The sequence below is a fragment of the Suricata suricatta genome, chromosome 10, assembly GCF_006229205.1.
Source record: "Suricata suricatta isolate VVHF042 chromosome 10, meerkat_22Aug2017_6uvM2_HiC, whole genome shotgun sequence".
NCBI lineage: Eukaryota > Metazoa > Chordata > Mammalia > Carnivora > Herpestidae > Suricata > Suricata suricatta.
Window position 1 is genome coordinate 118374185 of NC_043709.1, and position 26848 is coordinate 118401032.

At 36.5% G+C, this 26848-nt stretch overlaps 1 protein-coding gene across 1 annotated transcript in view; it reads left to right on the forward strand.

Moving 5' to 3' along the window:
- PLXDC2 (plexin domain containing 2) overlaps positions 1–26848 on the forward strand; it is a 438555-nt gene that overhangs the window by 196588 nt on the left and 215119 nt on the right. The window contains exon 3 of the mRNA XM_029954388.1: positions 22231–22377. Coding sequence (XP_029810248.1) covers positions 22231–22377 — 147 coding nt within the window. The remainder of the gene's footprint in view (positions 1–22230; positions 22378–26848) is intronic.

Sequence of the window (26848 nt, forward strand, 5' to 3'; positions counted from 1 at the left end):
TGGCTGCACCAGTTTACATTGCCACCGACAGTGTAAGAGGGTGCCCATCTCTCCACACCTTCTCTAACATCTATAGTCTCTTGCTTTGTTCATTTTAGCCACTCTGACTGGTGTGAGGTGGTATCTCAGTGTGGTTTTGATTTGTGTTTCCCTGAAAAGGCAGTCTCTTTCCAACAAATGGTGTTGAAAAAATTGGACAGCAACATGCAAGAAAATGAAATTGTGCCACTTTCTTTCACTATACACAAAAATTAACTCAAAATGGATTAAAGACCTAAAAGTGAGGTCTGAAATTATAAAAATCCTAAAAGAGAGCATAGGCAATAATTTCTCCAATATTAGCCATAGCAATATTTTTCTAGGTATGTCTCGATAGGCAAGGAAAATAAAAGCAAAAATAAGCAATTAGAACTACATCAAAATAAAAAGTTTCTGCACATTGAAGGAAACAATCAGCAAAACTGAAAGGCAGCCTATGGAATTGGGAGAAGATATGTGTGAATGGCATGTCCAATAAAGAGTTTTTATCTAAATTATATAAAGAATTAATAAAACTCAACACCCCCAAAATAAATAATCCAATTAAAAATGGGCAGTGGACAAGAACAGACTTCTCCAAGAAGATATACAGATAGCCAAAAGACACACAAATAGATGCTCAACATCACTCATCATCAGGGAAATGCAAATCAAAACCACAATGAGATATCACCTTATATCTATCAAAATGGTTATAATGACAAATGCACTATTGGTGGGAATGCAAACTGGTGCAGCCACAGTGAGAAACAGTATGGAGTTTCCTCAAAAATTAAAAATAGAATTACCATTGTAATCCAGTAATTGCCCACTGAGTATTTACCCAAAGAATAAAAACACTAATTTGAAAGGATATATGCACTCCTATGTTTATTGCAGCATTACTTACAATAGCCAAATTATGAAAATAGCCCAAGCTTTCATTTATGAATGGTGGTGTGTGTGACTGTGTGTACATGAAGGGTGTGTGTGTGTGTGTGTGTGTGTGTGTGTGTGTGTGTGTGTGTAGGGAATATTATTCAGCCATAAAAAGAATGAAATGTTGCCATTTTCAATCATGTGGATGGAGCTAGGGAGTAGTATTATGCTCTATGAAATAAATCAGTCAGAAAAAGACAAATATCACCAAATGGTTTCACTCAAAAGTGGAATTTAAGAAACAAAACAAATGAACAAAGGGAAAAAAGAGACAAACCAAGAAACAGACTCTTAAATATATAAAAAAAAAAAAAAAACTATGGATCCCAGAGGGAATGGGGGTGGGGGGATGGGTGAGGTAGGTGAAGGTGATTAAGGACCACGTTTGTGATGAGCACTGAGAAATGTATACAACTGTTGAATCACTATATCATACACCAGAATCTAATATAACACTATATGTTTACTGGAATTAAAATAACAACCTTAGTAAAATTTAAATAAAAATAAAAGATTAGCTTATAAATGATTTAATTGCTTAATAATATGTTCTGGGGGGGCGCCTGGGTGGCTCAGTCGGTTAAGCCTCCAACTTCGGCTCAGGTCAGATCTCACGTTCGTAGGTTCGAGCCCCGCGTCAGGCTCTGTGCTGACAGCTAGCTCAGAGCCTGGAGCCTGCTTCTGGTTCTGTGTCTCCTTCTCTCTCTGCCCCTCCCCCTGTGCTGCTCTGTCTCTCTCTGTATCAAAAATAAATAAAACATTTAAAAAAAGAGAGAGAAAAAAATAATATGTTCTGGGGGAAATGATCACTTTTAGTTTTCAAGGCAGTGTGTTTTGCATCCTTGGCTTTATTTTTTTATTTTTTTATATTTTTTTCTAATGTTTTATTTATTTTTGATACAGAGAGAGACAGAGCATGAGGGGAGGAGGGGCAGAGAGAGAAGGAGACACAGAACCGGAAGTAGGCTCCAGGCTCTGAGCTAGCTGTCAGCACAGGTGCCTGACGCAGGGCTCAAACCCAGGAACGTGAGATCTGACCTGAGCTGAAGTTGGAGGCTTAACCGACTGAGCCACCCAGGCGCCCCACATGCTTGGCTTTAAATTATGTCTGTGATTCCTCCTCATGATTTGCAAACAGTTGGCATTGTTTTTGCAGTAACAGTCTTGAGGCCATTGTGACTCATATAAAATCTATACCTCATCAGGGTACCAAATATATGATTGATTTGGGAAACTATGTCATACATATTGAACTGATTACCCATAAATCATCAAGTCAGAATAATCTAGTGCAAAAACAGAATGGAACTTTGGATTTTACACTAATTGTAACAGAACGCTGATGCAGTTCCTTCATTCCTGGTCTCATTTGTCTGATTCTAAGGAATGTTTATTACATTCCTTCCTCTCTCAGTGAGCATACGAAATTTTTTTTCAAAAATTTCCCCATTGTCTTCATCCTTAATATCTAGGATAATAGTGTTCCTTCCAGAGGAAAATCCAAGAATACACTGACATACATTACCTTTATTTTTTTTACCTAGGTTGTTTTTAATGTTTTCGCCATTATGCAATATTCTGAATTGTATCTCTAAAGTAGCTGAATTCATTTATTAAGTGGTGACTGTTCTAAGCAACTTTTATTTACAATACAGAACAGTGAAGAGCAGAGGAAATCCATGAGCAAATGGAAATTCTCTGTGTATGCAAGTATTTGAATATATAGATAATTATAATGTATGAATATTCAGTTAAGAGTTCCTTCCTGGTTTTTTTTGAACTTTTCAAGATATACAAGTAAGTTAAGAGGCCCTGGGGCATGTTATTAATACAACCACTCAATGCCTATATCTCCCACTAGACCATAAACTGGATAAATACAGGGACTGTGTCTTCTTTGTTTACTATGTACTTTTTAAAATGAAGTTCTCCTGAATAAATGTTTTCATTGTCCTAATATCAAAGGGAAAGATACTAAATCTAAAAAGGCAGGTGGTTGACACTTGAACCACTAACGCTTAGAAACAGAAGAAGGATTATTCTCTGTGAGTGTCCACAGTCTATCAAATGCAAAAAACAAGAGTGAACTGGCCAAGTCAGTCACATGACTCATCTTCAGAAAGGAAAGAAAAAAATAAGTGAAATGATATTTCAGGAAAATGGTTCAATTTGTGGTTCTTTGTGGATCAAGTATAATGATTAAAAGTGCACAAAGTTAAACTTCTCAAAGCTAAATCTAACCCCTTTCTATAGATTGCTAGTTATAATTAGTATTGTATTTGAATGTGTATTGTCACACTCAACTTACAATATGTAATTGTTAAACAATTTGCATGTTTATACAGAGCCTGATAATTAGGCTTACAGAATGACTAATGATCTCTACAATTGTGTTGATATTTCAGAAAGATGCAACACATCCCTTGCACTTTTTTAAGCTTTTATTTATTTGTTTGTTTGTTTGTTTGTTTGTTTGTTTTTGAGAGAGAGCATGATCAGGGATAGGCAGAGAGATTTCCTCTAGCTTTCCTTTTCTTTTTCAAGATTGCTTTGGCTTTTCAGGACCTTTTGTGGTTCCAAAAAAGAACCCTAATTTGTATGATTCAAATGTTAAGATTGTTTGTTCTAGTTCTGTGAAAATTGGTATTTTCATAGCAACTGCATTAAATGTGTAGATTGCTTTAGGTGGTATAGATATTTAACCATATTTGTTCTTCTAATCCATGAGACCATGAGCATGAAATGTCTTTCCATTTGTGTCATCTTCAATTTTTTCTCATCAGTATTTGCTACTTTTCAGAGTACAGGTCTTTCACTTCTGTGGTTAGATTTTTCTAGGTATCATTATTTTTGGTGCAGTTGTAAATGGGATTGTTTTCTTAATTTCTCTTTCTGCTGCTTCACAATTGGTGTATAGATATGCAATGGATTTCTGTTCATTGATTTTGTATCCTGTGACTTCACGGAATTCATTTATCAGTTCCAGTAGTTTTTTTTTTTTTTTTTTAGTGGCATCTTTAGGTTTTTCTACTGTAGTTACATGTCATCTGCCAATAGTGAAAGTTTTACTTCTTTCTTACCAATTTGGATGCCTTTTGTTTCTTTTGTTGTCTGACTGCTTGATTTTTACTATTTGAAATGACCTGCAGATATGCCAAGTTCTGCATTTACAATGTTAGCTGGTAACCATTACCCTGAACTGACCAGGTAGCCCCAGACATCCTGACTGAATGCTTCAGTCATGTTGGAGTGTCCTTTTCCTTCCTGAGTCTGGCAGCTTTCCCACAACAGCCTCTTTCACTTTTCTTCTTAGTAACCCAGTTGATGCTATATACTTTTATTCTTGACTGTTGCAATTGTTTTTAAACTGATGTCTGATTTTTATCTCTCTCTTCTCCAATACAGCCTATTTTCTAGATGCTTCCTTCTAAATCTCTACTTCATCCATTACTTCCAAGGCTCATTTTCCACAGAATCAAGTTTAAATTTTCAAGGCCATCTATGTTCTACATAGCTAACTGTACTCACTTCATGTTCCTCCCCAATATGTGTGTGTTGTTCTAGTTGGTTTCTGTAATATCTCATTTTGTTGTTTTTCTTGCTCATTCCCCTTTGCTGAGGTTAGTCCCTCTGACTAAAATCATCCTCCTAAATTCCAAATTATTTTTCAAGGCCCAGATTAAATACTGTCTTCTATGAACTCCTCCCCTCTTTTAATCACTGAAACTAAATGAGATTTTTCCACTTCTTATATAGTTTAAATAACTGATTTTACCATTAGGATGGTAGTCACCTTATAGTGGTTTGGAATAGAGAAGTTGGAGTACCTGCATTATCTCACTCTGTTGCAGGTTTCTGGAGAATGAGGACTATATCATAAACATCTTTTTGCCCTTCACAGCACTTGGCTTAAGGCCTCCTCTATTCATAATCGGTATATCATAAATACTTGTTAGCCTGAATGAATGACACCTAAAAGAAATAGTTGTAAATAAATAGGCCATTTTACAGCATCTTCCTATATTACACTTTATGTTCTCTTGAATATTTGACCTGAACGTATTTTTCTTGGTGTCTTACCAGCTAGTTCTCAGGGAAGTAAGAAGCTGAGAACACTGATATTTCCCCCCTCTGTATGATGTTGTAAGACGCTAGCAAAAAAAGGAAAACATGTTGTTCTGTCTGCCCTGAAATAAAATCTCTTCTAGCTATCCTGTAATTTTATTGCAAGATATAAATGCCAGCTTTATAGATCTGAAAGGGAATCTTTCTGCAAAGTCAGCAAAACCAAATTATGAAAAGATTTGTTTGAATCTTGCATTGGTAATTTTAAAACAAAGCTCTCCAATGGACTGTGCTTTTTCTCTCTTTTGCTTTTTTATTTTTAATGATTCATGAAACTATGCAGCCTATCTTTCTTTGCTCTGCCCTTGTTTGGCCTCTATATCAACTATCTACAGTTAAGTGAGTTGGCAACAAGATTTTCCTTCTCCTAACATGTGACCCTAGAATACATTCAAAATGGACTTCTAAATTCTTATTTTGAAACCAGTAGGAAGACGTACTTGTTAAAAGTACTTCTCTGCCACAATCCCTATCAAAATAACACCAGCATTATTCACAGAGCTAGAATAAGCAATCCTAAAACTTGGACAGAACCAGAAAAGACCCCAGATAGCCAAAGTAATGTTGAAAAAGAAAACCAAAGCAGGAGGCATCACAATCCCAGACTTCAAGCTGTATTACAAAGCTGTCATCATCAAGACAGGATGGTATTGACACAAGAACAGACACTCAGATCAATGGGGACAGAATAGAGAACTCAGAAATGGACCCACAAACATATGGCCAACTTATCTTTGACAAAGCAGGAAATATCCAATGGAATAAAGACAGTCTCTTCAGCAAATGATGCTGGGAAAACTGGATGGTGACATGTAGGAAAATGAACCTGGACCACTTTCTTATACCATACACAAAAATCAACTCAAAATGGATGAAAGACCTAAATGTAAGACAGGAAGTTATCAAAATCCTAGAGGAGAAAGCAAGCAAAAAATATCTTTGACCTCGACTGCAGCATTTTCTTACTCAACATGTCTCCAGAGGGAAAGGAAACAAAGGCAAAAATGAACTCTTGGGACCTATCAACATAAAAAGCGTCTGCACAGCAAAGGAAACAGCAAAATTAAAAGGCAACCGATGGAATGGGAGATTTTTGCAAATGACGTATCAGATAAAGGGTTAGTATCCAAAATCTATAAAGAACTCATCAAACTTAATGCCCAAAAACCAAATAATCCAGTGTAGAAATGGGCAAAAGACACAAATAGACACTTCTCCAAAGAAGACATCCACATGGCCAACTGACACATGACATAATGCTCAATATCACTCATCGTCAGCGAAATACAAATCAAAACCACAATGAGATACCCTGTCACACCTTCCAGAATAGCTAACATTAACAACCCAGACAAAAAAAGATGTTCGTGAGGATGCGGAGAAAGAGGATCTCTTTTGCACTGCTGGTGGGAATGCAAACTGGTGCAGCCACTTTGGAAAACAGTATGGAGGTTCCTCAAAAAATTAAAAATAAAACTACCCTGTGACCCAGCAATTTAACTACTAGGTATTTACCCATGGGATACATGTGTGCTGTTTCAAAGGCACTCATGCACTGCCTTGTTTATGGCAGTGTTATATTGACAATAGCCAAAGTATAGAAAGAGCCCAAATGTCCACCAATGGATGAATGGATATAGAAGATGTGGTATACACACACACACACACACACACACACACACACACACACACACCACAGTGGAGTATTACTCAGCAATCACAAAGAATGAAATCTTGCCATTTACAACTACATGAATGGAACTGGAGGGTATTATGCTAAGCAAAATTAGAGAAAGACAAGTATCATATGTCTTCATTCATATAAGGAATTTAAGATACTAAACAGATGAATATAAAGTAAGGGAAGTAAAAAGAATACAAAAACAGGGAGAGGGACAAAACATAAGAGACTCAAATATGGAGAACAAACATAGGGTGCTGCAGTGGGTTGTGGGAGGGGGGATGGGCTAAATGGGTAAGGGGCATTAAGGAATCTACTGAAATCATTGTTGCACTATATGCTAACTAACTTAGATGTAAATTAAATGATAAATAACTTTTTAAAAAAAGTACTCCTCTGCCAAACGAAAGCAACTTTAGATGTATAAACTTGAAGCTACTCCATGTTATTGTCAAAATACACCATGCAGTATCTTCTGGGGAGCAGAGTGGATTCATATTTACACTAGACCAAACAGCTCACCCACTCAGGAACATAAAATTGTGATGGCATAGTGGGTTAAAAATGGCCAAAAATTCCTACAGTTCCTTCTATAAAAAAGGCAGGATCTATCTTTTCACTTTTTGATTACAGGCCACACCTTGTGACTTGTTCTAATCAAAAGAACAAGATAGAAGTGATGTTGTTAGACTTTTAAGGAATGCCTCTCAAGGTCTTGCAGCCACTAATCTTCCATCTTGGATTCTGTCACCTTTTGAAGAAGCCCAGTTTAGGCTCCTTGAGAATGAGTCAGCACATGGAGATAGAAACCCTAAACATGTCACCAAAACCTTCTGGAACCGGCCAGTCTCCAGGCGACATGCCAGCTGGCACGAACCAGTCGTGAGCCCAGCTGACACTGTAGAACAGAAGCAGAACCCAGCTGAGCCCAATCTACCTCAACAGAATCCTGAACAAATGGATAGTTGTTTCAACCCATGAAGTTTAGGGGTTGTTTGTTATCTAGCAGTAGACTACTGATAGAGGTGGCTGGGTGGGGGAGGTTTCTAACAGTTGAAACATTTCAAGAATGTTAAACTAAAAAGTAAATAAAATATACTTAAGAATAAATTGGGTTGGTGTGTGTATGATCTGCCACTTTTTTGCTGTTACGGAGAATCTACAACTGTGAGAACTGATAAAGCCAAAGAAACTAGCCTTGCAAAATACAAAGAAGCTCTAACATAAATAAGCATGTATTGAATGTCTTTCATGTACCAGCCAATGCCTAATTCTTAGAATGTAGAGATTAATCTGAGAGAGAGAGAGATTAAAGGGTGGAAGGTATATTAATAAAAGAAAAAATTTGATTAAAAAAGTGTTATAAACAAAATTAAAACAGACTAAGAAATAAAGCATGACAGAATAGGGGAGAATCATTCCAGATGCATAAAACAGCAGCTGTGTAGTATGATTTGGGAGCATATTGGCATATTCATGGGATACCAAGAAAGCCAGGTGGGTTAGGGTGAAATGTGATGGGGAAAATGAAGTAGACAAGATGACTATATCAAAAGCAGGGTGTTGGTAAGGACTTCGAATTTAGTTCTAAGGGTGATGAGAAGGCTCATTAGAGCAGGAGAGTGATTTGATTAGATTTCTGCTTATTTAAAAGGACTACTTTAAAAACGATTGCTCCCAGGACACTTGGGCCGCTCAGTCAGTTAAGCAAAGCATCAGGCTGTTGACTTCAGCTTAGATCATGATCTCATGGTTGTGGGATGGAGCCTGTATTGGGCTTAGCACTGAGCAGAGAGCCTGCTTGTGATTCTCTGTCTCCCTCTCTCTGTTCCTCCCCCACTGATGTGCTCCCCCCCTCTCTCTCTCCCTCACAAATAAATAAATAAATAAAAATAGAAAATAGAAAGGATTACTCCCCATCTATGCTGTTGAGCATAGAAGCTGGGACCAGTGAGAGAGCTGTTACAGAAGGCCTGAGGAGCTTCAGAGAAACCATTCAACCAAATGTAATTTTTTTGAGGTTTTAAAAATTATGATATCTAAATTGTATTGTGGAAGTGGAAAAACATAGAATTTTAATTCCTATGGCACTGTTTTTATATCCCTGGGATTTTTGTGATGCCTGGCAACCTACTTGATGTTTCTGAACTTTAGCTTCTTTATAATTCAGTGAGTTGTTTTAAGGATTCAATGTGTTATCTATCTTATGTGCCAGTGTGAGAACTTGGAATATCCTATGTGTCAGCTACATGCATTAACCAGTTATTATCAATATGTTATTAACTATTTGCTTATTTTTAAATAAAGGATTAAGGGGCACCTGGGTGACTCAGTTAAGCATCTGTCTCTTGATTTCGGCTCAGGTCATGATCTAAAGGTTCATTGGATCAAGTCCCACATCGGACTCTGCACTGTCTGTGCGAGCCTGCTTAGGATTCTGTCTCTCTCACAAAACAAATTAATAAACTTAAAAAAAAAAAAACCAACCACAAAAAATCCAGTGATAGGTGGCAAGGACAGAGCAAATGAATTCATGAAAAGGATGTGTGGACATCTAATTCAGTATTAGATGTTTGTTGAAACTTACTGAAAATACCTCTTCATAAGGGGCAGCTGAAAGAAAGGGACCCTGTTTTCCTTCATGTTAGCTCTTCAAGTATATCCACTTAGTTATAGTTTACTAAATAACATTGCCTCTTTCCATGCTTTATTGGGTTTGTAGAGTATGTTCATCACAGGTCAAATAGGCATAGATTTGTATTTTTTAAAATTCAATTTGCTTTAAAGTGATATTTTCACCTAATTTCCGTTATTTTTTCATATATTAATTTTCTCTTAAAACCAATACTATAAACTTTGGATGCAAAAAAACCTAAAATACTATGAATCTCGCCATAAATTACTTAGGGAGAATTTTTATCATGAAAGATGCATTAATTTTGGTAAGGCCTTTTTTTGCAACACATAAATAAGACTTATCTGTAAATTATTCCACCATTTCTAAGTTTAAAAATATTTGCCAAAAATAATATGCCCTTTTTACCTGTCCTCCCTTAGGGTTTTTATAATGCAATTCCAAAATTCGAATGACATATATATAATTATAATTTCATTTTAGATGTAGTTATCAATCTCTTTAGATAATTAATAAAAGTGCTACTAGATTTGCTATTAGAAGTAGTAGCATCATCAGAAACTTTGGTTAGGGTAAATATCTGTTTCTCTTTACTACCATAACTTGATGTAAGTGGTTAACAGTGAAATTAATTTTGTCAATTGCTATATTTTCTGTGCTGATCCTGTGAGAGACCTATTTTTATAATAGCAATGGTATGCTAGATTCAAGACACTTCTACAAAATTCTGTTAAAAACAGAGGGCCTTTTTGTTCAGAATGTCACTTGTTTGTGAAATAAGACTTTGTGAAAGTCTACAATATTGGAGACTACAGAACATTGCCATCTGCTAATTATGGACAACAAGATGATCTCTGGTGTTTGAGGAGAATTCAGGTTCCAATGAATGTTAGTAGCATTAAAACAGTGTCTAATCATGTGTTTTTCATTATCGTTATCTAGGATATTTATAACAATAAAACAAAAGAGATAAGTTGGAAAAAAGAAAAAAAAAGACTGGAGAAAGGTTTAATTCTTTGAATGTAAAGTAATATTAATATTAAAAAACCCTGACTTATTAGAAGTACATTAATACCTGTGACTTGAAATACCAGCCCACATAGTTTTGGGCTAGTGACAGTTACCTTGGAAATTAGAATATTGGAGCTCTGGTCACCAGCTGGTAGGAAGAAACCACCAGCTTTTCTACAAATGTTGGTATGTGAAAATTCTCAACTGAGTTTTAAATTTTTAAAGTTGCTTCTGAGTAAATTTTTCTATAATTCTTTTGAAATGATAAATAGTCTACTGTTTCTCAGGGTTTTTCCCTCTGCTAAGAAACAGGCCAAAGCAGAGAACTGTGTGGATTTTCCAAAAGTCCTTCTATATTAGAAAGTTTGAATGGCAATTTTTGATAGTACTAGAGAATGACATGAATTTTCCAATGTAATAAATCTAGGGCTGTTTTAAAGATCCAGACTTAATAAAGGAACTATCTATGTGTGCTATGGACTGAATTATGTCTTCCTGAAATTCATATTTTGAAGCCTTCACCTTCATGTGACTGTATTTGGAGATGGAGATAATTAAGGTCAATGAGGCCATAAAAGTGGTACCCTAATTCAGGAGATTATTGTCTTTATAAGAGGAGGTGGAGGGGCAGGAGAAGTTTCTGTCTCTGCCATGTGAGGACATAGTGAGAAGGTGACCACACATAAGCCAAGAAGAGAACCCCCACCCAAAACCAAGTCAGTCAGAACATTGACTTTGTTCTTCCAGCTGTGAAAAATATGTTTTGTTTTTTAAGCCACCAAGTCTATGATATTTTGTTAGGGCAACCTCAGCTGACTGTGATAGTGTGTGTATAGTTCCTGAGTTCTGGCCCAATCACAGATGCTAAATCTAGAATAGAAATGTCCACCCTTTTAAATTATGATGGTCTTTTTTGATTATTAGAACATTTTGAGGCCCTCCACACCATTGTTGTTGGTTCTTTCCAGCTGATTAAAAAAATACACCATACCAAGAACTATAGGGTATTTGGTAACACTGTAAAATGATCACACATTCTACACATCACAATCATCATATGCATTTGAAAAATATATGTAATCAAGCATACATGAAAAAATGTATACAAGATTTATGATTTATTCACTTTGCACAATTGAGATGCAGTATCCCCAGGGATTCTTACACCCCCTGCAATGGACCTATGAATTTGCTTCAATTTTAGAGCTGGTTACAACTGATCAACAAGGATGGTTAAGTACCTATTGAAATGGTACCAGTAATAGCTATATAACTAGCCACCTATACTGGCTGTTCAAACTGCCCACTTTTTAAAATGAGTATCAAATAAGGCAAAGAGGCTTCTGACCCACATATAGCAATTGCTTCCTATTTGCCTGTGGCTATAGGATCTCAGAACCTTAGTTGAAAGGCACTTTGAGAGACACCTTGTTTAACTTTCTTATAAAAAAATGCTTATGTATTTATTTTGGAAGTGGGGGATGGGAGACAGATAGGGAGAGAGAGAATCCCGAGCCGATGCTGTGCTGTCAGGTATCACAAAGAACTCTGTCTCACAAACTGTGAGTTCATGACCAGAGTCAAAATCAAGAGTCAGATGCTTAACCTACTGAGCCACCAGGCTCCCCTTGTTTAAATCCTTACAAAGAGTAAAGCCCAGAACTTAGAGTGGCTATTTAGAGGCAGAAACTGTACTTCAACCCAAACCTTGTTTGGGTTACAGATAATAAGCATTATTTTAATGCTAATTTTGTGCATTTGAATAGACATTTATACATTCTTACACATTTTAAATCTTTTTTTCAATCACACATATTTTGCTAGATTTTTGGAGCCATTGATGATGTCTTGTAAGTTGGTGACACATCTCTTTAGTGGCCACTGTTGAATTGGGGACCACTCACTTGTATTTATAAAAGATGTTAATAATTCACTCAAAATGCTCCAGTGTCTCTCTCTCTCTCTAGCCTCTTTATTCTGACCAAGCCTGGCAATAGTCTCCCAGTATCATTCTTGCAAAGGTTTAGAGGGTTTCTGTCAGAGGCAGATAAAAGTGTACTATATTCAGGAGGAAAATGTTTTATACTTCATTTAAGAAATATATCAACATAAACTATTTAATAACAGAAATACTGTCAGAATTCCATATTTTATGTCTTACACAATAATCTGACCTTACACTCTCCTAAGTAATCTTGCAGTTGTGGGAGTCACTTCACAAAACTCTTGCAAAGAATTGATAAAATAAAGCATGCCTATAAAGAGTCATAGACAAGAGATTGTGAGTCATAGTCAAGACATTACTAAGAGGATGGATCATACTGCAAATAGACCAAGAACGCAAAAATCCTTGAATAAATGAAGGTAGGTGCAAAAGATGCACATAATGAGAATTGAGGCAACAATCTGATATAATCAACAGAAGATAGAGGAATCGATTGTTGTTCTTCTTACACTATGACAGTAAATTGAATTGTATTCCATGTAATTGTTCTTAGTATCCAAAGAGGAGATTGCTGTAGTGTTTACTGATGTATATCAAAGGTTCTTTGAAGGTAATATGTAATTGTTCCTATCACGCTGAAATTATGTGGGGCTAATTTAATACTCCTTTATAAAATCAGTTCATAGGATTTTTTATTATATTTAAATATATTGGTCTGATTAGATTCTTTGGCAACCCAGCGAAAGAAAGGGAAATACTATCATTTGCTTTTTGTTAAGAGATATTCATGATTTAAGTATCTGCCCACACCACATACCCTATAGATCACCTTCTTGGTAATATAATTGGGAAAGGTGGGGGTTCAGGTAGGATTTTTATCTCGTATCTCTTTCCATGTGCTCTCTTTCATGTCTCATACCATCCTCAGTGCTTTGGGACTAACTGTTAACCGCGTCTTATTCCACTGGATAGCTTCTGCAGGCCCAGAATTACTCTCTAATTTTACCTCTGGCAAAAGAAAAATTATGTGCGCAGCGAAGTTCACAGTTTCAATCCACTGTAATGAACTGAACACATGATAGGCTTCACCAAAGTGACAGAACTCACTAGTGACTGAGCTGGTGAGAACTAGAGATCAAATCACCTGCCTACACGTTTAATGTCTTAAACCACACCACTTTTCTCTTTCCCACAACCTTCTTTGTCAGAATGTAGCTGTGTCTCCAGCCGACTGCCTCTTTCTGATATCCTTGGAAACATGTCGTAGAAATAAGCCCACAGATTACAGTAGGACATAGCTCAAAGGAAACCATGAGCTTTAAATATCTCTCATAAAATTCTGGACATTATTGGGGCACCTGGGTGGCTTAGTTGGTTAAGCATCCGACTCTTGGTTTCAGCTCAGGCCATGATCTCATGGAGCCCCACGTGGAGCTCTGTGCTGACAGCATGGAGCCTGCTTGGGATTCTCTCTCTAGCTGTCTCTCTGCTCTTCCCCTGCTAGCTCACTCTCTCAAAATAAATAAACTTAAAAAAAATTTTAAGAGAATTATAGACATTGCCAAGATCTAGCAGTGCTGTTGGGTAATTTTTTAGCATTATCTCCCATACATTCTGCCACAATGTTTCTCGTGACAAATATGTTGTACACTATACGTATGAAACAATTGATTTCTGTGTAAATGAATGAACAAAGAAGAGCCAGGATTTAGCCATGTTCCTATCAAACGCTTACAACATAAAATCATTTTCTAAAGATTCAAATCTAAGTATCTCTCACACAAAATTTAGTAGAAATGAATATTTTGTTCCCTTTAGTGCTGATTTCATTTACAGTGAGTAGAGAAAAAGATTGCACTCTACATCAATTAGGTTACTGAAGCCAGTATTTTAAAGAAAGGTTTAATGGAAATTTATATATCAGCTATTTCACAAAGCAATTTTAAGTTATAGACCTTGAAGCTTATGTTGAATGTGGGTGTTTGATTTACTGTATGCAAAGGAGTCTTCCCTATGCATGTTTCAGAGCACCTATCATACTAATTCTATACTGTGTATAGCATTGTGGTCTTGTGACTGTTGATATATGTTGGTGGTTTAATTCTGAGAATCAATAATTGACACTTTCAAGCATCTTCAGATATTTTTTAGTGCTTTATGTGAAGACAAAGAAAAGAAAGTTGGTTATATATAATGTTTATTATAAAAATGTCAAAGACTACAGCTAAGGGGAAAAAAAACTCCCCCAAATCTAATCACCTAGAAATAATCAATCAGTATATGGGAAATATCTTTTATACTTCTGTGTGTGTGTAATCAGAGAGGACAGAGAGCAGAGATATAGGAGAGTAGAGATATACATTTATATTTAGATGGATATACTTTTGTAAAATAGATTATTTTTAATAATAACTAAAATTATTTAATTTTACTGCACTGTATTATATTTCAGGAAAATAATGAATTTAACTTGTATCTGCTGTCCTTTGGCAACATGCATCTGTAGGTCACTAGCTTCAGACTTTGCATTAAAAGGTTCTCTTAAAAAATAAAAATTTGAAAAAAAATTGGGCTTATCTTTGGAACCATATTTCTGTACTTCAGATTTATGTATCTATTACCTGGCATGAAACACAATTGTTTGTTTTTATATTTTCATGGTGCATATCATCTATATTCTGACTTACAACCATAATCGTAATGTTGTCTTATTTCCCTTGATGTAATTTCCATCGAGTGGCTGCTTACCATCAGTATATTCACTAGAGTGTCTCCATTCCGGTGACCATGTTTGAGTTACCCCTTGGTTTTATAATTAGGTATTACATTTTAAGAAAGTCTCATTTATGGTACTTTCTCTCTGTGTTTGTATTTATGAAAAGCCTGTGGATACAGGGTGATCTGACTGAGACATCTGTTACCTCATTGACCACCAGGGTTGATTCGGCTGATCTGGCTGGCGAAGCAGGTGTCCCCTTCCTCCCTCAGCGCTCCTTGTGCGTCCCTTCCAAAACTGTGTCGTAGGTGGAAGAGGATGACTTTCCCCAATAGAGGAGGACCATATTTCAGTCAAGGGTATTCAAGTAGCTGTGCGCCCTGCTAGAAACTTCAAACAAGCTCTCAAGGTCTACTTGTAAGAGAACATAGGGTAGTCAGGTTTCCAAGACTTCAGGCACATCTTAGAAAGGAAGAAAGGAAGGAAGAAAGAAAAGATAGGTTTGTTGCCTTTATGCTTACATTATAGATTTGTTGGGCAAAAATTTCTTGAGTTATAACTTTCCTATGTTATGTTTCCTATGTTCCTTAGTTTGTCTTTCTAAATGTCTGTGAGACTTCTGCTTCATTTTTTGATTTTTTTTCCTCCATATTTTATTGTCAAATTGTTTTCCATACAACACCCAGTGCCCTTCCCCTTAAGTGCCCTCCACCATCACCACCACCTCTTTTCCCCCCTCCCCCTTCCCCCTCAACCCTCAGTTCATTCTCAGCATTCAATAGTCTCTCAAGTTTTGCATCCCTCTCTCTCCCCAACTCTCTTAAGCCAGGCAGAGAAGGACAGAAACCATATGTTTGCACTCATAGGTCTAGCATTTTTTGATTTTTAAAAAAATTATTGAGCTATAATTGCCATACAATATTATATTAGTGTTAGATGCACTACATAGTGATTCAACATATGTGTATACATTGTGACGTGATCCCACAGTAAATCTAGTTATCATCTGTCACCATATAAAGTTAACAGTATTATTCATGGGACTGTACCCTAATGATGAACATCACACCATGACTTACTCACTTTATAACTGGAAGTTTATGCTTCTGGATCCCCTTCACCCATTTTGCACCCCAACCCTCTGGCAACCACCAGTCTGTTCCCTGTATTTATGACTCTGATTTTTATTTTGTTTTGTTTATTAGATTCCACTTATGGTGGACTGCTTGACTTAACTTCACTTACGCCCTCACGATGCATCCATGCAAGATTTCATGGTTTTTGTTTTTGTTTTTGTTTTTATGGCTGAGCAGTAGTTCATGGTATATATGCCACATCTTTATCCACTTATCCAACAATGGATACTTAGGTTATTTCCACATCTTTGCTATGATTAATAATGTGACACTAAACACAGAGGTGCACATATCTTTCAAATCAGTGTTTTGTTTTTATCAAATGGATACCTAGTAGTGGAATTGCTGTATCATTTGGTAGTTCTATTTTTAATTTTCCTGAGAAAACTCTGTATTGTGTTTCATAGTGGCTGAACCCGTTCATTTTCATGCTCACAAGTGTTCTCTTTATTCTATCAGGAGATAGGTAGGCTATCAGATCACTGTCTTTCTTATTTTATTACACCATATTCTTTTAGTTTCTTATATCAATGTTATTTTTGTTAGATCATAGAGAACTATATTTTAACTGTTTTGAGGAATTTAATATATACAAGTAATATTGTAAAATATTACTTTTAAGCATTTACCTTTATAAGCATTATGTAGTCCTTGAGAACTCATGTTATGTGAGAAGGTAAGATATATGCTATGTATTAACACATGGTAAGAACCACTCAAATTATAATATTCTTTTATTCATTATGAAACTTTCTTTGAGTGGTAACCAATTGATATGATGCTAAATACCTTTATGAACTTACATATTTCAGGTGAGGTAACCAACTGATTCAATGCTAAATACCTTTAACTAAGAATTTATGTATTTCAGGTGACTAGCACAGATGTTCATACAATCCATTCCTTTTTTTAAGCTCTCAGTGAAATAAATTTAGAGTTCAAATGCTATTACTGCATAACACAGAGTGAGCCACCCCTAAAAATTATCCATCGTAAAACGAATATAACATCAATAATAGAAGAGAAGACAACATTTGGGTCAGAATTGTGTGAGCCGATGGCTGCAGAATGGTTAGGTACAGTTATGATGATTTTTCCCTCTGTATTTTTGGTGTTTGTCCTTTGTTTACAACTGCACATTTGTAGACATATTTGAGAATCATGGATTTATAAGACTTATAGCTACCTACTGTGCCATCCACTTTCAGTAACAGTTGGCTTCCTAAATGAATTGGCAAGTAGGCATATCACGGTAGTGTTTTGTTTCATTTTCTATGGTGTTAGTACAGTTTGCTTTCAAGCAGCAAAGGAAAATCTTTGTGCCTGAAGTGGCTTTTGACAACTCTTTAAGTACCATTACTCCTATAAAAGGACAAGATGCGGTTTGAATAATTTAGTAGTGCTAAAATATCACAGTTTTAGGACATCTATTTTATGGCTTTCCTTGAAAAATAGAGCCAATCACCTCTCCCTGGAATTTATAAAGTTGTGTCTCTAAATTCCTAGGTAAACCATAAATTGTCTTTCTCTGAATGAAAGTCACCATGACAACCTGGCAAGCATGGGCTATAGAAGTCAAACACCAAACTCTAGTCTTTAGTTTTTCAGTACTTTCAAAGATGTGACATCATCTTGGGAAGCTCTGATTTAAGTAAAAGTGAACATTATTTTTTATTAGACATACCAGTGATTGTAATTAGACAAAAATCATGCATATTTTTGCAGATAATCCATTATTTAAGTATAATGATATTTTTTACCTTAAGACTCTCTTGATTTATTATAGAGATTTAGGAGCTAAGGGAAATACCAAAGTCATTTAGATATGTTGATTGCAACAATTATATTGAGCTCTATACTGAAAGTGTGTAATTTTAAAGAGAAAATCTATATGGTATGTATATGGTAATATGGTCATTTGACCACATGATAGACTCTGTTACATAATTCACCTAGAGATGACATCTCTGTGTTACCAAACTCTTTATAATAGTACAAACAATAGGGAGAAAAAAGTTACATTTAAATTTGTTGTTTTTTTCAAAACCCCCCTTATATGTGATTCATTGAAAATTAAATGAATCATTATCATCTGTAATTCAGACTTGATAATTTCCAGCAGGTTAGATACAAGTTTCCATCCTTGCTTTATAATTAGCTAAAATATCAGAATTGAACAGCTGTTTGTTATCCAGAACTATAAATCTATAGATGAGATTGCCTTATTCAATGTTGCTTAAACCTCGTAGAAGTTACTGAAACATGTTTGTCAGTTAGGATTCTGTTGATCAACAATAACTCCACTCAAGGTTTTTTTTTTTATGTGCTTGTTTGTTTGTTTGTTTGTTTGTTTTAAATTCAAGTTGGTTAACATACAGTGCAGTCTTAGCTTCAGGAGTAGAACCCAGCAATTCCCACTATATGACACCTAGTGAGCAATCTCACAAGTGCCCTCCTTAATGCCCATCTCCCACTTAACCCATCCCCCCACCAGCTCTCCTGCAGCAACCCTAAGTTTGTTCTCTGTATTTAAGAGTCTTACGGTTTCCCTGACTCTCTGTATTTATCTTATTTTTCCTTCTCTTCCTCCATGTTCATTTGTTGTGTTTCTCATATTCCACAAGTGAAATCATATGATACCTGTCTTTTAAAAAAAATTTTGTTGTTTTTATTTATTTTAGAGAGAGAGAGAGACAGCATGAACAGAGTATGGTCAGAGAGAGTGAGTGAGACACAGAATCTGAAGACAGGCTCCAGGCTCCGAGCTGTCAGCACAGAATCTGATGTGGGGCTTGAACCCACAAACCGTGAGATCATGACCTGAGCTGAAGTTGGACGCTTAACCAACTGAGCCACCCAGGCACCCCATACCTGTCTTTCTTTAACTTATTTCACTTAGCATAATACCCTTCAGTTCCATCCATGTTGTTGCAAATGGCAAGATTTCATTCTTTTTTCATCACTATGTAGTAGTAGTTCATTATGTATATATACCACATCTTCTTTATCCATTCATCAGTTGATAGACATTTGGGCTCTTTCTATAATTTGGCTATTGTTGCTAGCACTGCTATAAACCCTGGTGTGCATGTGTCCCTTTGAATCAGCATTTTTGTGTCTTTTGGATAATTTCCTAGTAGTACAATTGCTGGGTCTTAAGGTAGTTCTATTTTTAGTTTTTTGAGGAACTTCCATATTGTTACCCAGAGTGGTTGCACCAGTTTGCATTCACACCAACAGAGCAAAAGGCTTCCCCTTTCTCTACATCCTCACCAACATCTGTTTTTCTCCTGGGTTGTTCATTTTAGCCATTCTGACAGGTGTGAAGTGGTATCTCATTGTGGTTTTGGTTTGTATTTCCCTGATGATGAGTGGTGTCGAGCATCTTTTCATGTGTCTGTTAGCCATCTGGATGTCTTCTTTGGAAAAGTATCTATTTAAGGTGTTTTAACAATTAAAAAATTTAATGGTTCATGTAAGTGTACAAGCCCAGAATGCACTAGACACACTTGATTAGGGATCTGGCTCCTCTCCTCTCCACTCCTCTCCTCTCCCCTCCCCTCCTCTCCCCTCCTCTCCTCTCCTTTATTTGTCAGAGATAATGGCTCTTTTTTTTTTTTAATCCATATTTGCTTTACCTTCAGGCAGGGTTTCTTCATGGTAGCAAAATGGCAGCAGAAGTTCAAGTTGCGTACCTACATATCTTAGCAATCACAAGTTATCTCCTCTTTACCTAAATTCCTACATGTCTCATTAATTGGTCCTTTTCAGGTTGTGTGCTTCTGGTGTCCACCAGCTTTCGTGGCCAGTACAATGACATGTGCAGAATGACTTGTGCCCAGTGTCATGGAGGGCACCCACTACAAAGCTTCTAGTGGTAAAGCACCAGACAGTAGGAAAGAGTTGCACATGTGTTGAAGACACAACCAAATGCTTGTTACCCTCCTAGAACCCAGGCAGTTAGTGTCTGGAAGGGAGTGTTCGAAAACCACTAGGATATTAAATCCCTCTTGGGCTGCATGGAATCTTATTCATGCTTCTTTGTGTCTCCTTTCTTTCTCTTTTCTCTGAAGAACTTTTTTTTTTTACTTTTCATCAGGGTTGTACCCATAATTTGCATGTGATACTTAGAGTTTAATTGGAGGTTGGAAGTTTACCTAGTACTTTAAAAAAAAAATCTTAATGTTAACATTTAATCGCTGTTATCAAAATTTATACTTAAGGTCATATTTTTTCTTTTAGTCATGGGGCAAAATATATTTAGAATGCAGCTTAGAAAATTCCTTTCCTTTATGTAGTTAGTTTTATATATTTCTAGCCTGATGACTTGTGAAAAAGTATGTGGAATTGTTTTGAATAGATTTCAAGAATAATCGTAGTTTATTCAATTAGCAGTCCTGTAACAAATGCATTAGACAAAATTCACAGTCTAAACTTAATGATTCAAATTACATACTGTGTATTTGGCAAACATTATTCTTACATTCTTACAAACATTATTTGTACATAAACATTTTTAAATTTATTTTACCTAAATGACTCCCCAAATTGATAAGCACAATTACATTTTATGGTTAAAAAAATTAACTGCAATCCAAATTAGTCAAGAATCATATGATTTTTCTAGGTTTTCCTCACTAAAATTGGCTTTTAAAACATTTAAATCTCTTCATTGAGTGAGAACATGAAAATTAAAGGTTTTGTGACAGGCACCATGGTGATAATCAATAGTGAGAATTCAAATAAAAGTAGAATTTAATAACCCAAATTATAGGGGGGAAATGTATTATTTCCATTTCTGAGATCATTAACTAAAAGCAGGCCTTGATAGAACCCTAGTTTTAAAGAAGAGAAGTTTGGGTTTGTTGTCACTCACTAGTAATTATAGTTCAGGTTTTCAGTAAATGGCTCCAAAAGTGACATTTTGTTTGGGTAGCAATTAGATCCCTAGAATTACTGAGGTAAAAAGACTATTGTAAACAGAGCATACATTTTCCTCTATGTTTTATTTATTTAACAATTTCCTCTAAAGAGGCTCATTTTATGTATTTTCAAAACAAATTCCCTTCCCTTAGAGGCTATTTAACTCTTCTGGGTATTTTGAAGAATGGTAACATTTCTAGTTTCATAGTATCATTTTTTGTTTGATTTTTAAAGAATTTTAGAGACAATATTTCTAGGCTTTTTCCCCCTTTTCTTTTGAGGGCTTTTTTTTTTCTTTTAAATGGAACTCTGTCTATAACTCTGGCAGTTACATAAATTGGATATATAGTGACTTAAATCCTTCTTTTTTCCCCCAGCCTGATTGAGATGTACTTTATATATAACATTGTGTACGTTTAAAGTGTACATCCTGTTGATTTGGTGCACTGTATACTGCAAAATAGCATTAGCTAACACCTCCACCCCATCACATAATTACCATTTATTTTTTTGTGGTGAGAAATTTATTCTCTTAGCTACCTTCAAGTATATAATACAGTATTGTTAACTGTAGTCACCATGCTGTAGATTATATCAGAACATACTTATCTTATAACTAGAAATTTGTACTCTTTAGCCAACATCCCTCACCCCACAGCCCCTGGTACCACCATTGTACTGTGTTTTTCTTTGAGTTCAGCTATTTTATTTTGTTTTGTTTTATTTTATTTTGATCTATCCAAGTATTTATATAGAGAGTGCGAAGACCTGCGTGAGCCTGGGGGGAAGATGGTGGGAAGGGCCAGGGGGCAGAAAAGAGGCAGAGAGAGAATCGTAAGTAGGCCCCATGCCACGTGCAGACCCCCACGCAGGTCTGTATCTCAAAACTGTGAGGTCATGACCTGAGCTAAAGTCAAAAGTCAGTCCCTTAACTGACTAAGCCACCCAGGTGCCCTCCCCGAGTTCAGCTCTTTTAAGATTCTGCATATAAGTGAGAACAGACTATCTTTGTCTTTGTCTGATTTCATTCACTTAGCATAATGCCTTCAAGTTCCTTCCACGCTTTCTCTGTTCTTGATGTGCATTATTCTTTTGTTACAGGAGGACACAGATCATAATTACTATATATCTCGGATATATGGTCCCTCTGATTCAGCCAGCCGGAGTTTATGGGTGAACATAGACCAGATGGAAAAGGACAAAGTGAAGATCCATGGAATTTTGTCCAATACTCACCGGCAAGCTGCAGTAAGTGCTTTGACATTATGAATTTCTTTTTCTCTGCTGTGAAAAAAAACTTGCTTTAATTGGCATATCAACGTTGTTTGTTGTGATCACTTTTTACTATTTAGTCCTGCAATTGCAATTTAGATTCCTAATTTCTTATAAGGTATTATAGAAAGTGGAAAAGAATTATTTAACTATTAATTAAATTAACCATTAATTTCTCTAGTGCGATGATGAGTTGAATATTCAAAGTTGAGATTGTTCTTGGATGACATTCAGTTTTCTTTTAGTCTATGAGAATGTTTTTAAAAATTCTACCATTTATTTAGTTTTGAGAGAGAGACATAGCATGAGTGTGGGAGGGGCAGAGAAAGAGGGAGACACAGAATTCGAAGCAGGCACCAGGCTCCAAGCTGTCAGCACAGAGCCCAACTTGGGGCTTGAACCCACAAACTGTAAAATCAAAATCTGAGCTGAAGTCAGACACTTAACCAACTGAGCCACTCAGGCTCCCAAAGAACATTTTTTAAAATGTTACATAATGGGGCGCTTGGGTGGCTCAGCCAGTTAAGCATCTGACTTCAGTTCAGGTCATGATCTTGTGGTTTATGAGTTTGAGCCCCGCATTGGACTCTGTGCTGACAGCTCAGAGCCTGGAGCCTGCTTCCAATTCTGTCTCCCTCTCTCTCTCTCTCTCTCTCTCTCTCTCGCTCTCTCGCTCTCTTGCTCTCTCGCTCTCTCTCCTCCTCCCCCGCTCATACTCTCTTTCTCAAAAGTAAAATAAAAAGTTAAAAGAAAGAAGTCACATGAATTGGGCATCTGCCATTTTGCATGGGTTTATTGCTTTCTTGGTCTGAAAAAGATTTCACCAGAAACATTTATGATTCAGATAACCAAATTAGGTATTTCAGTGAAGAAGTTTGATATAAAGGAAAAAATTAAATCTGCAAGTCTCCAAACATGTTTCAGCCTGAGTTTATCCTTTACCAGCCCTGGCTCCTTAAACAAGTAATATAACTTGTAATGAGGTGTAGTTCTGTATATTGGGGATGACAGGATATTAATTCAGGTCTCACTTTCCTTCCTTGGTCATTGGTATCCTATTCTACCTGTCAGGCTGAATGCTTACATGGATTAGCTTTTCAATATTCATAATAATCCTGTGATTTAAATATTATTGCCATCCAGGTATTACAGATGAGAGAACTGAGTAATGGAAAAATCAAGTGACCTGCCTAAAGGTCTCCAGCTACCACTAAGTGATGAAAGTCAGATGTTAGCCAAGCCCTCACTCAAAATGTGTCTGTAAGTGTATCCCACTTGGTTCCAGCAGCTTTTGATAGTCATTTTTCTGATAAACACCCGACTTAACATTTAGTGAAAAGTTATTTAGTTTTGCTGTCACAGATAATACCAGCGATCTTACCATCAATGAAATCATATCTTTTTCAGCTTAATATGACAAAGTGAAAACACAACTTTAACCTTTCAAATGCTATCGCCGTTACTGATTTAAAGATAGAACTAACAGAAGGGCAGCTAGGTGGCTTAGTCGGTTAAGTGTCCGACTTCATCTCAGATCATGATCTCACCGTTCTTGAGTTTGAGCCCCACGTCAGGCTCTATGCTGACGGCCCAGAGCCTGGAGTCCGCTTTGGATTCTGTCTCCCTCTCTCTCTGCCCCTCCCCCACTCATACATGCACTTGCTCGCTCGCTTGCTCTTTCTCACTCACTCACACACACACACACACACACACAAATAAATATTAAAAAAACAATTTACAAAAGAAAACTAATAGAGTCAATGACTTTAGAGATATAAAGTGGCACTGATTTGATGGTTATATCAACATTTTTGGCCAAAATCCATCATTGAATATATGTAGACTTTCCTGCTTCAGGAGAACAACGGCTCACAGTTAAAATAGAAATTAATTATAACTCACCATGAGATGATTCACTGAATTGCCGGTGTCGGGCACATGTGTTCTGAGGCTGAGAGGCAAAGTTGCCATCGCCCCTGACTGAATTCCATTGTCCCTTTTCTTTTCCATATTCAGGCAATCCCAGGCAAAATGACAGATTTAGAAATGATTCCCTGTTGGGTTTAGAACAAGATTTTCAAAGAGAAAATGAGAACGTTTTAGATTAGGACAATGTCTATCAGAAATTTCTTGACAATCTTCTCACAGTGTTACAGTACCTAATACGTTTTGTAAAAGTTCAAATGTTGGGTGCATCCAATTGAAGTTTCCATAAATGGGCCCAGGTCTGCTAACAGCCACCACAGATGAAATCTCTAGGCAGACAAAGAAGGTCATCAGTTAAGTGGTAGTGGATTTCTGCTTACTCACTTTCATTTGCTTTGCTCTCCCCAAAGTATGGCCATTCATGTGTCTTGTCTTTCCATGAAGAATATTTTTTCTCGTTGGGATAGGGATCTCTTGGTTACCATGTGATCTCAATTCTCTGATTAGTCTCAAGATAAATTGTGATGCTGTAAAGGTCCATTTTTCTTACTGTTAGTGCAGGGGTGACACTGTTGCTTTCAACACCAAACACAAAACCATGAGCTTCAGCGAGGAACTTATCTGGCATTCCATGCTCAGATTTTTAAATATGTATCATTGGGAGAAACATTTATTTCAGCTACACTGTCATTGTCACAGCCTGGTTTTGTGGGGGAGGGCATTGTTTTTGTTTTTGTTATCTTGGTTTTTAATAAGAATTTTAGGGGCACCTGGGTGGCTCCATTGGTTAAGCATTCAACCTCAGCTCAGGTAATGATCTCATAGGTTGTAAGTTCAAGCCCCATGTCAGGCCCTGTGTTGCCAGCTCAGAGCCTGGAGCCTGCTTCAGATTCTGTGTCTTCTCTCTCTCTCTCTCTCTCTCTCTCTCTCTCTCTCTCTCACACACACACACACACACACACACACACACACATTAAAAAAATTTAAAAGAAAACAAGATTTAAGCTATCACCAAACATTTCTTAGAGCTAAAAATTGAATCTGTACCCATTTTCCTGTCATTATTGACAACACACACACACACACACACACACACACACACACACTCACTCACCCACCTAGGTCCACACTTCCCTTTACAACAACAGAATTGATAATATTTCTTAGTCTCCTTTTTTTTTCTTGGAAAAACTTGCCACTGAGAGTCCTTCATTTAAGTAAGTTTTATGTCTTAGAACTTATAAATTTAGTTAAAAGAGTACTTAAAAGAATTTGTTGCTACATTCTGGCTTTCTTATGTGTGATGGTTAAGTATTAGTCTGAGATTTCCAAATTTTAAAGAGTGCTTCATGTGTGAGAATGTCCTCAGTTGGCCTCCCCACCTATCCAATTTTGCCTGACTCTCTTTGCTCCGTTTCTGTTATGCCTTCCTGGGGGTAGAATCAGGTTCTGGGGGATGATGACAGAATTGTAATGGTAAGGTAGTACTGTGACCAGAGGACTCAGTAGTGTCCATACACATTCTGCTTCCTGCCCCCACACAACACCCACACACAGCCAGGCCCCAAAATACAGCTCCTCTCCCTCGACATTACTCAGAGGCTTTAGCATAAGGGGAGATGGCAAATGGGAAACAACACATTCACTTTATTAATCCAGTTTGTTGATGTCATAATTGTCATAATCCTTGATGCAAAGCTCTCTGGCAATTTAGGTGGAAACAGGACTTAAATTTAAGCCCTAAGGGGAGAGGGGAGATTCTCAAATCTTATCACCAAATAATGTAATTTTCATGCCTAAGAGCATGCATTCTGTCAAAAAATTAGACAAAAAAGAGAAAAGAAATATGTGTGTAGGGGCATGCTGAGGACATCTGGCTCACTAATCCAGCTCTAGATAAGCAGGAGTTGAGTGAGAAGCTGGAAGACTCAGTTTTCCTAAAGAGACATCTTCCCTCCCCCTTCCAGGCTGCCTTAGAAGGGCACAAAGAAAGATCAAAAGGAGTGTCTTACTTGGAAGCATGATATTTTAAAGAAATATTTCCCCTCCACTGTCATCATTTATAAATGCAGCCTAAACAGCATGTTGGAATGTTAGATTAATATTCTAATAAGAGGAAGCAAGTAGAATTGGAGGAAGAGTTTTCCCTTTTCTCCTGTCCATAAAAATATCTTATAAGTTCAGGGCAGAGGAAAACTTAGAAATCATTTACCTCACATGCCAAAACACATTGATTTCTTTTTCCTTCTAGTATATAAGCTATGTGTGAGTCATACGCATTAGTATTTCTATTAGATATGTATGCTATAAATTTATTATAGTCTCATCATTGTCCTTTTAGGTTTAAATAACATCTTTTAAGTCATTATTTTTTTTAAAAAGCAGATGTTAAAACCTAGTTTTAACTTTGACAGATTAAAGGAAAGAGCATGTTTTCTTAGACAAAGGAAAGTGAAAAATTTGTATTAGTCCCTACCATATGGCATGCAATGAGCCACTTTATATTCAAATACTGGTACTT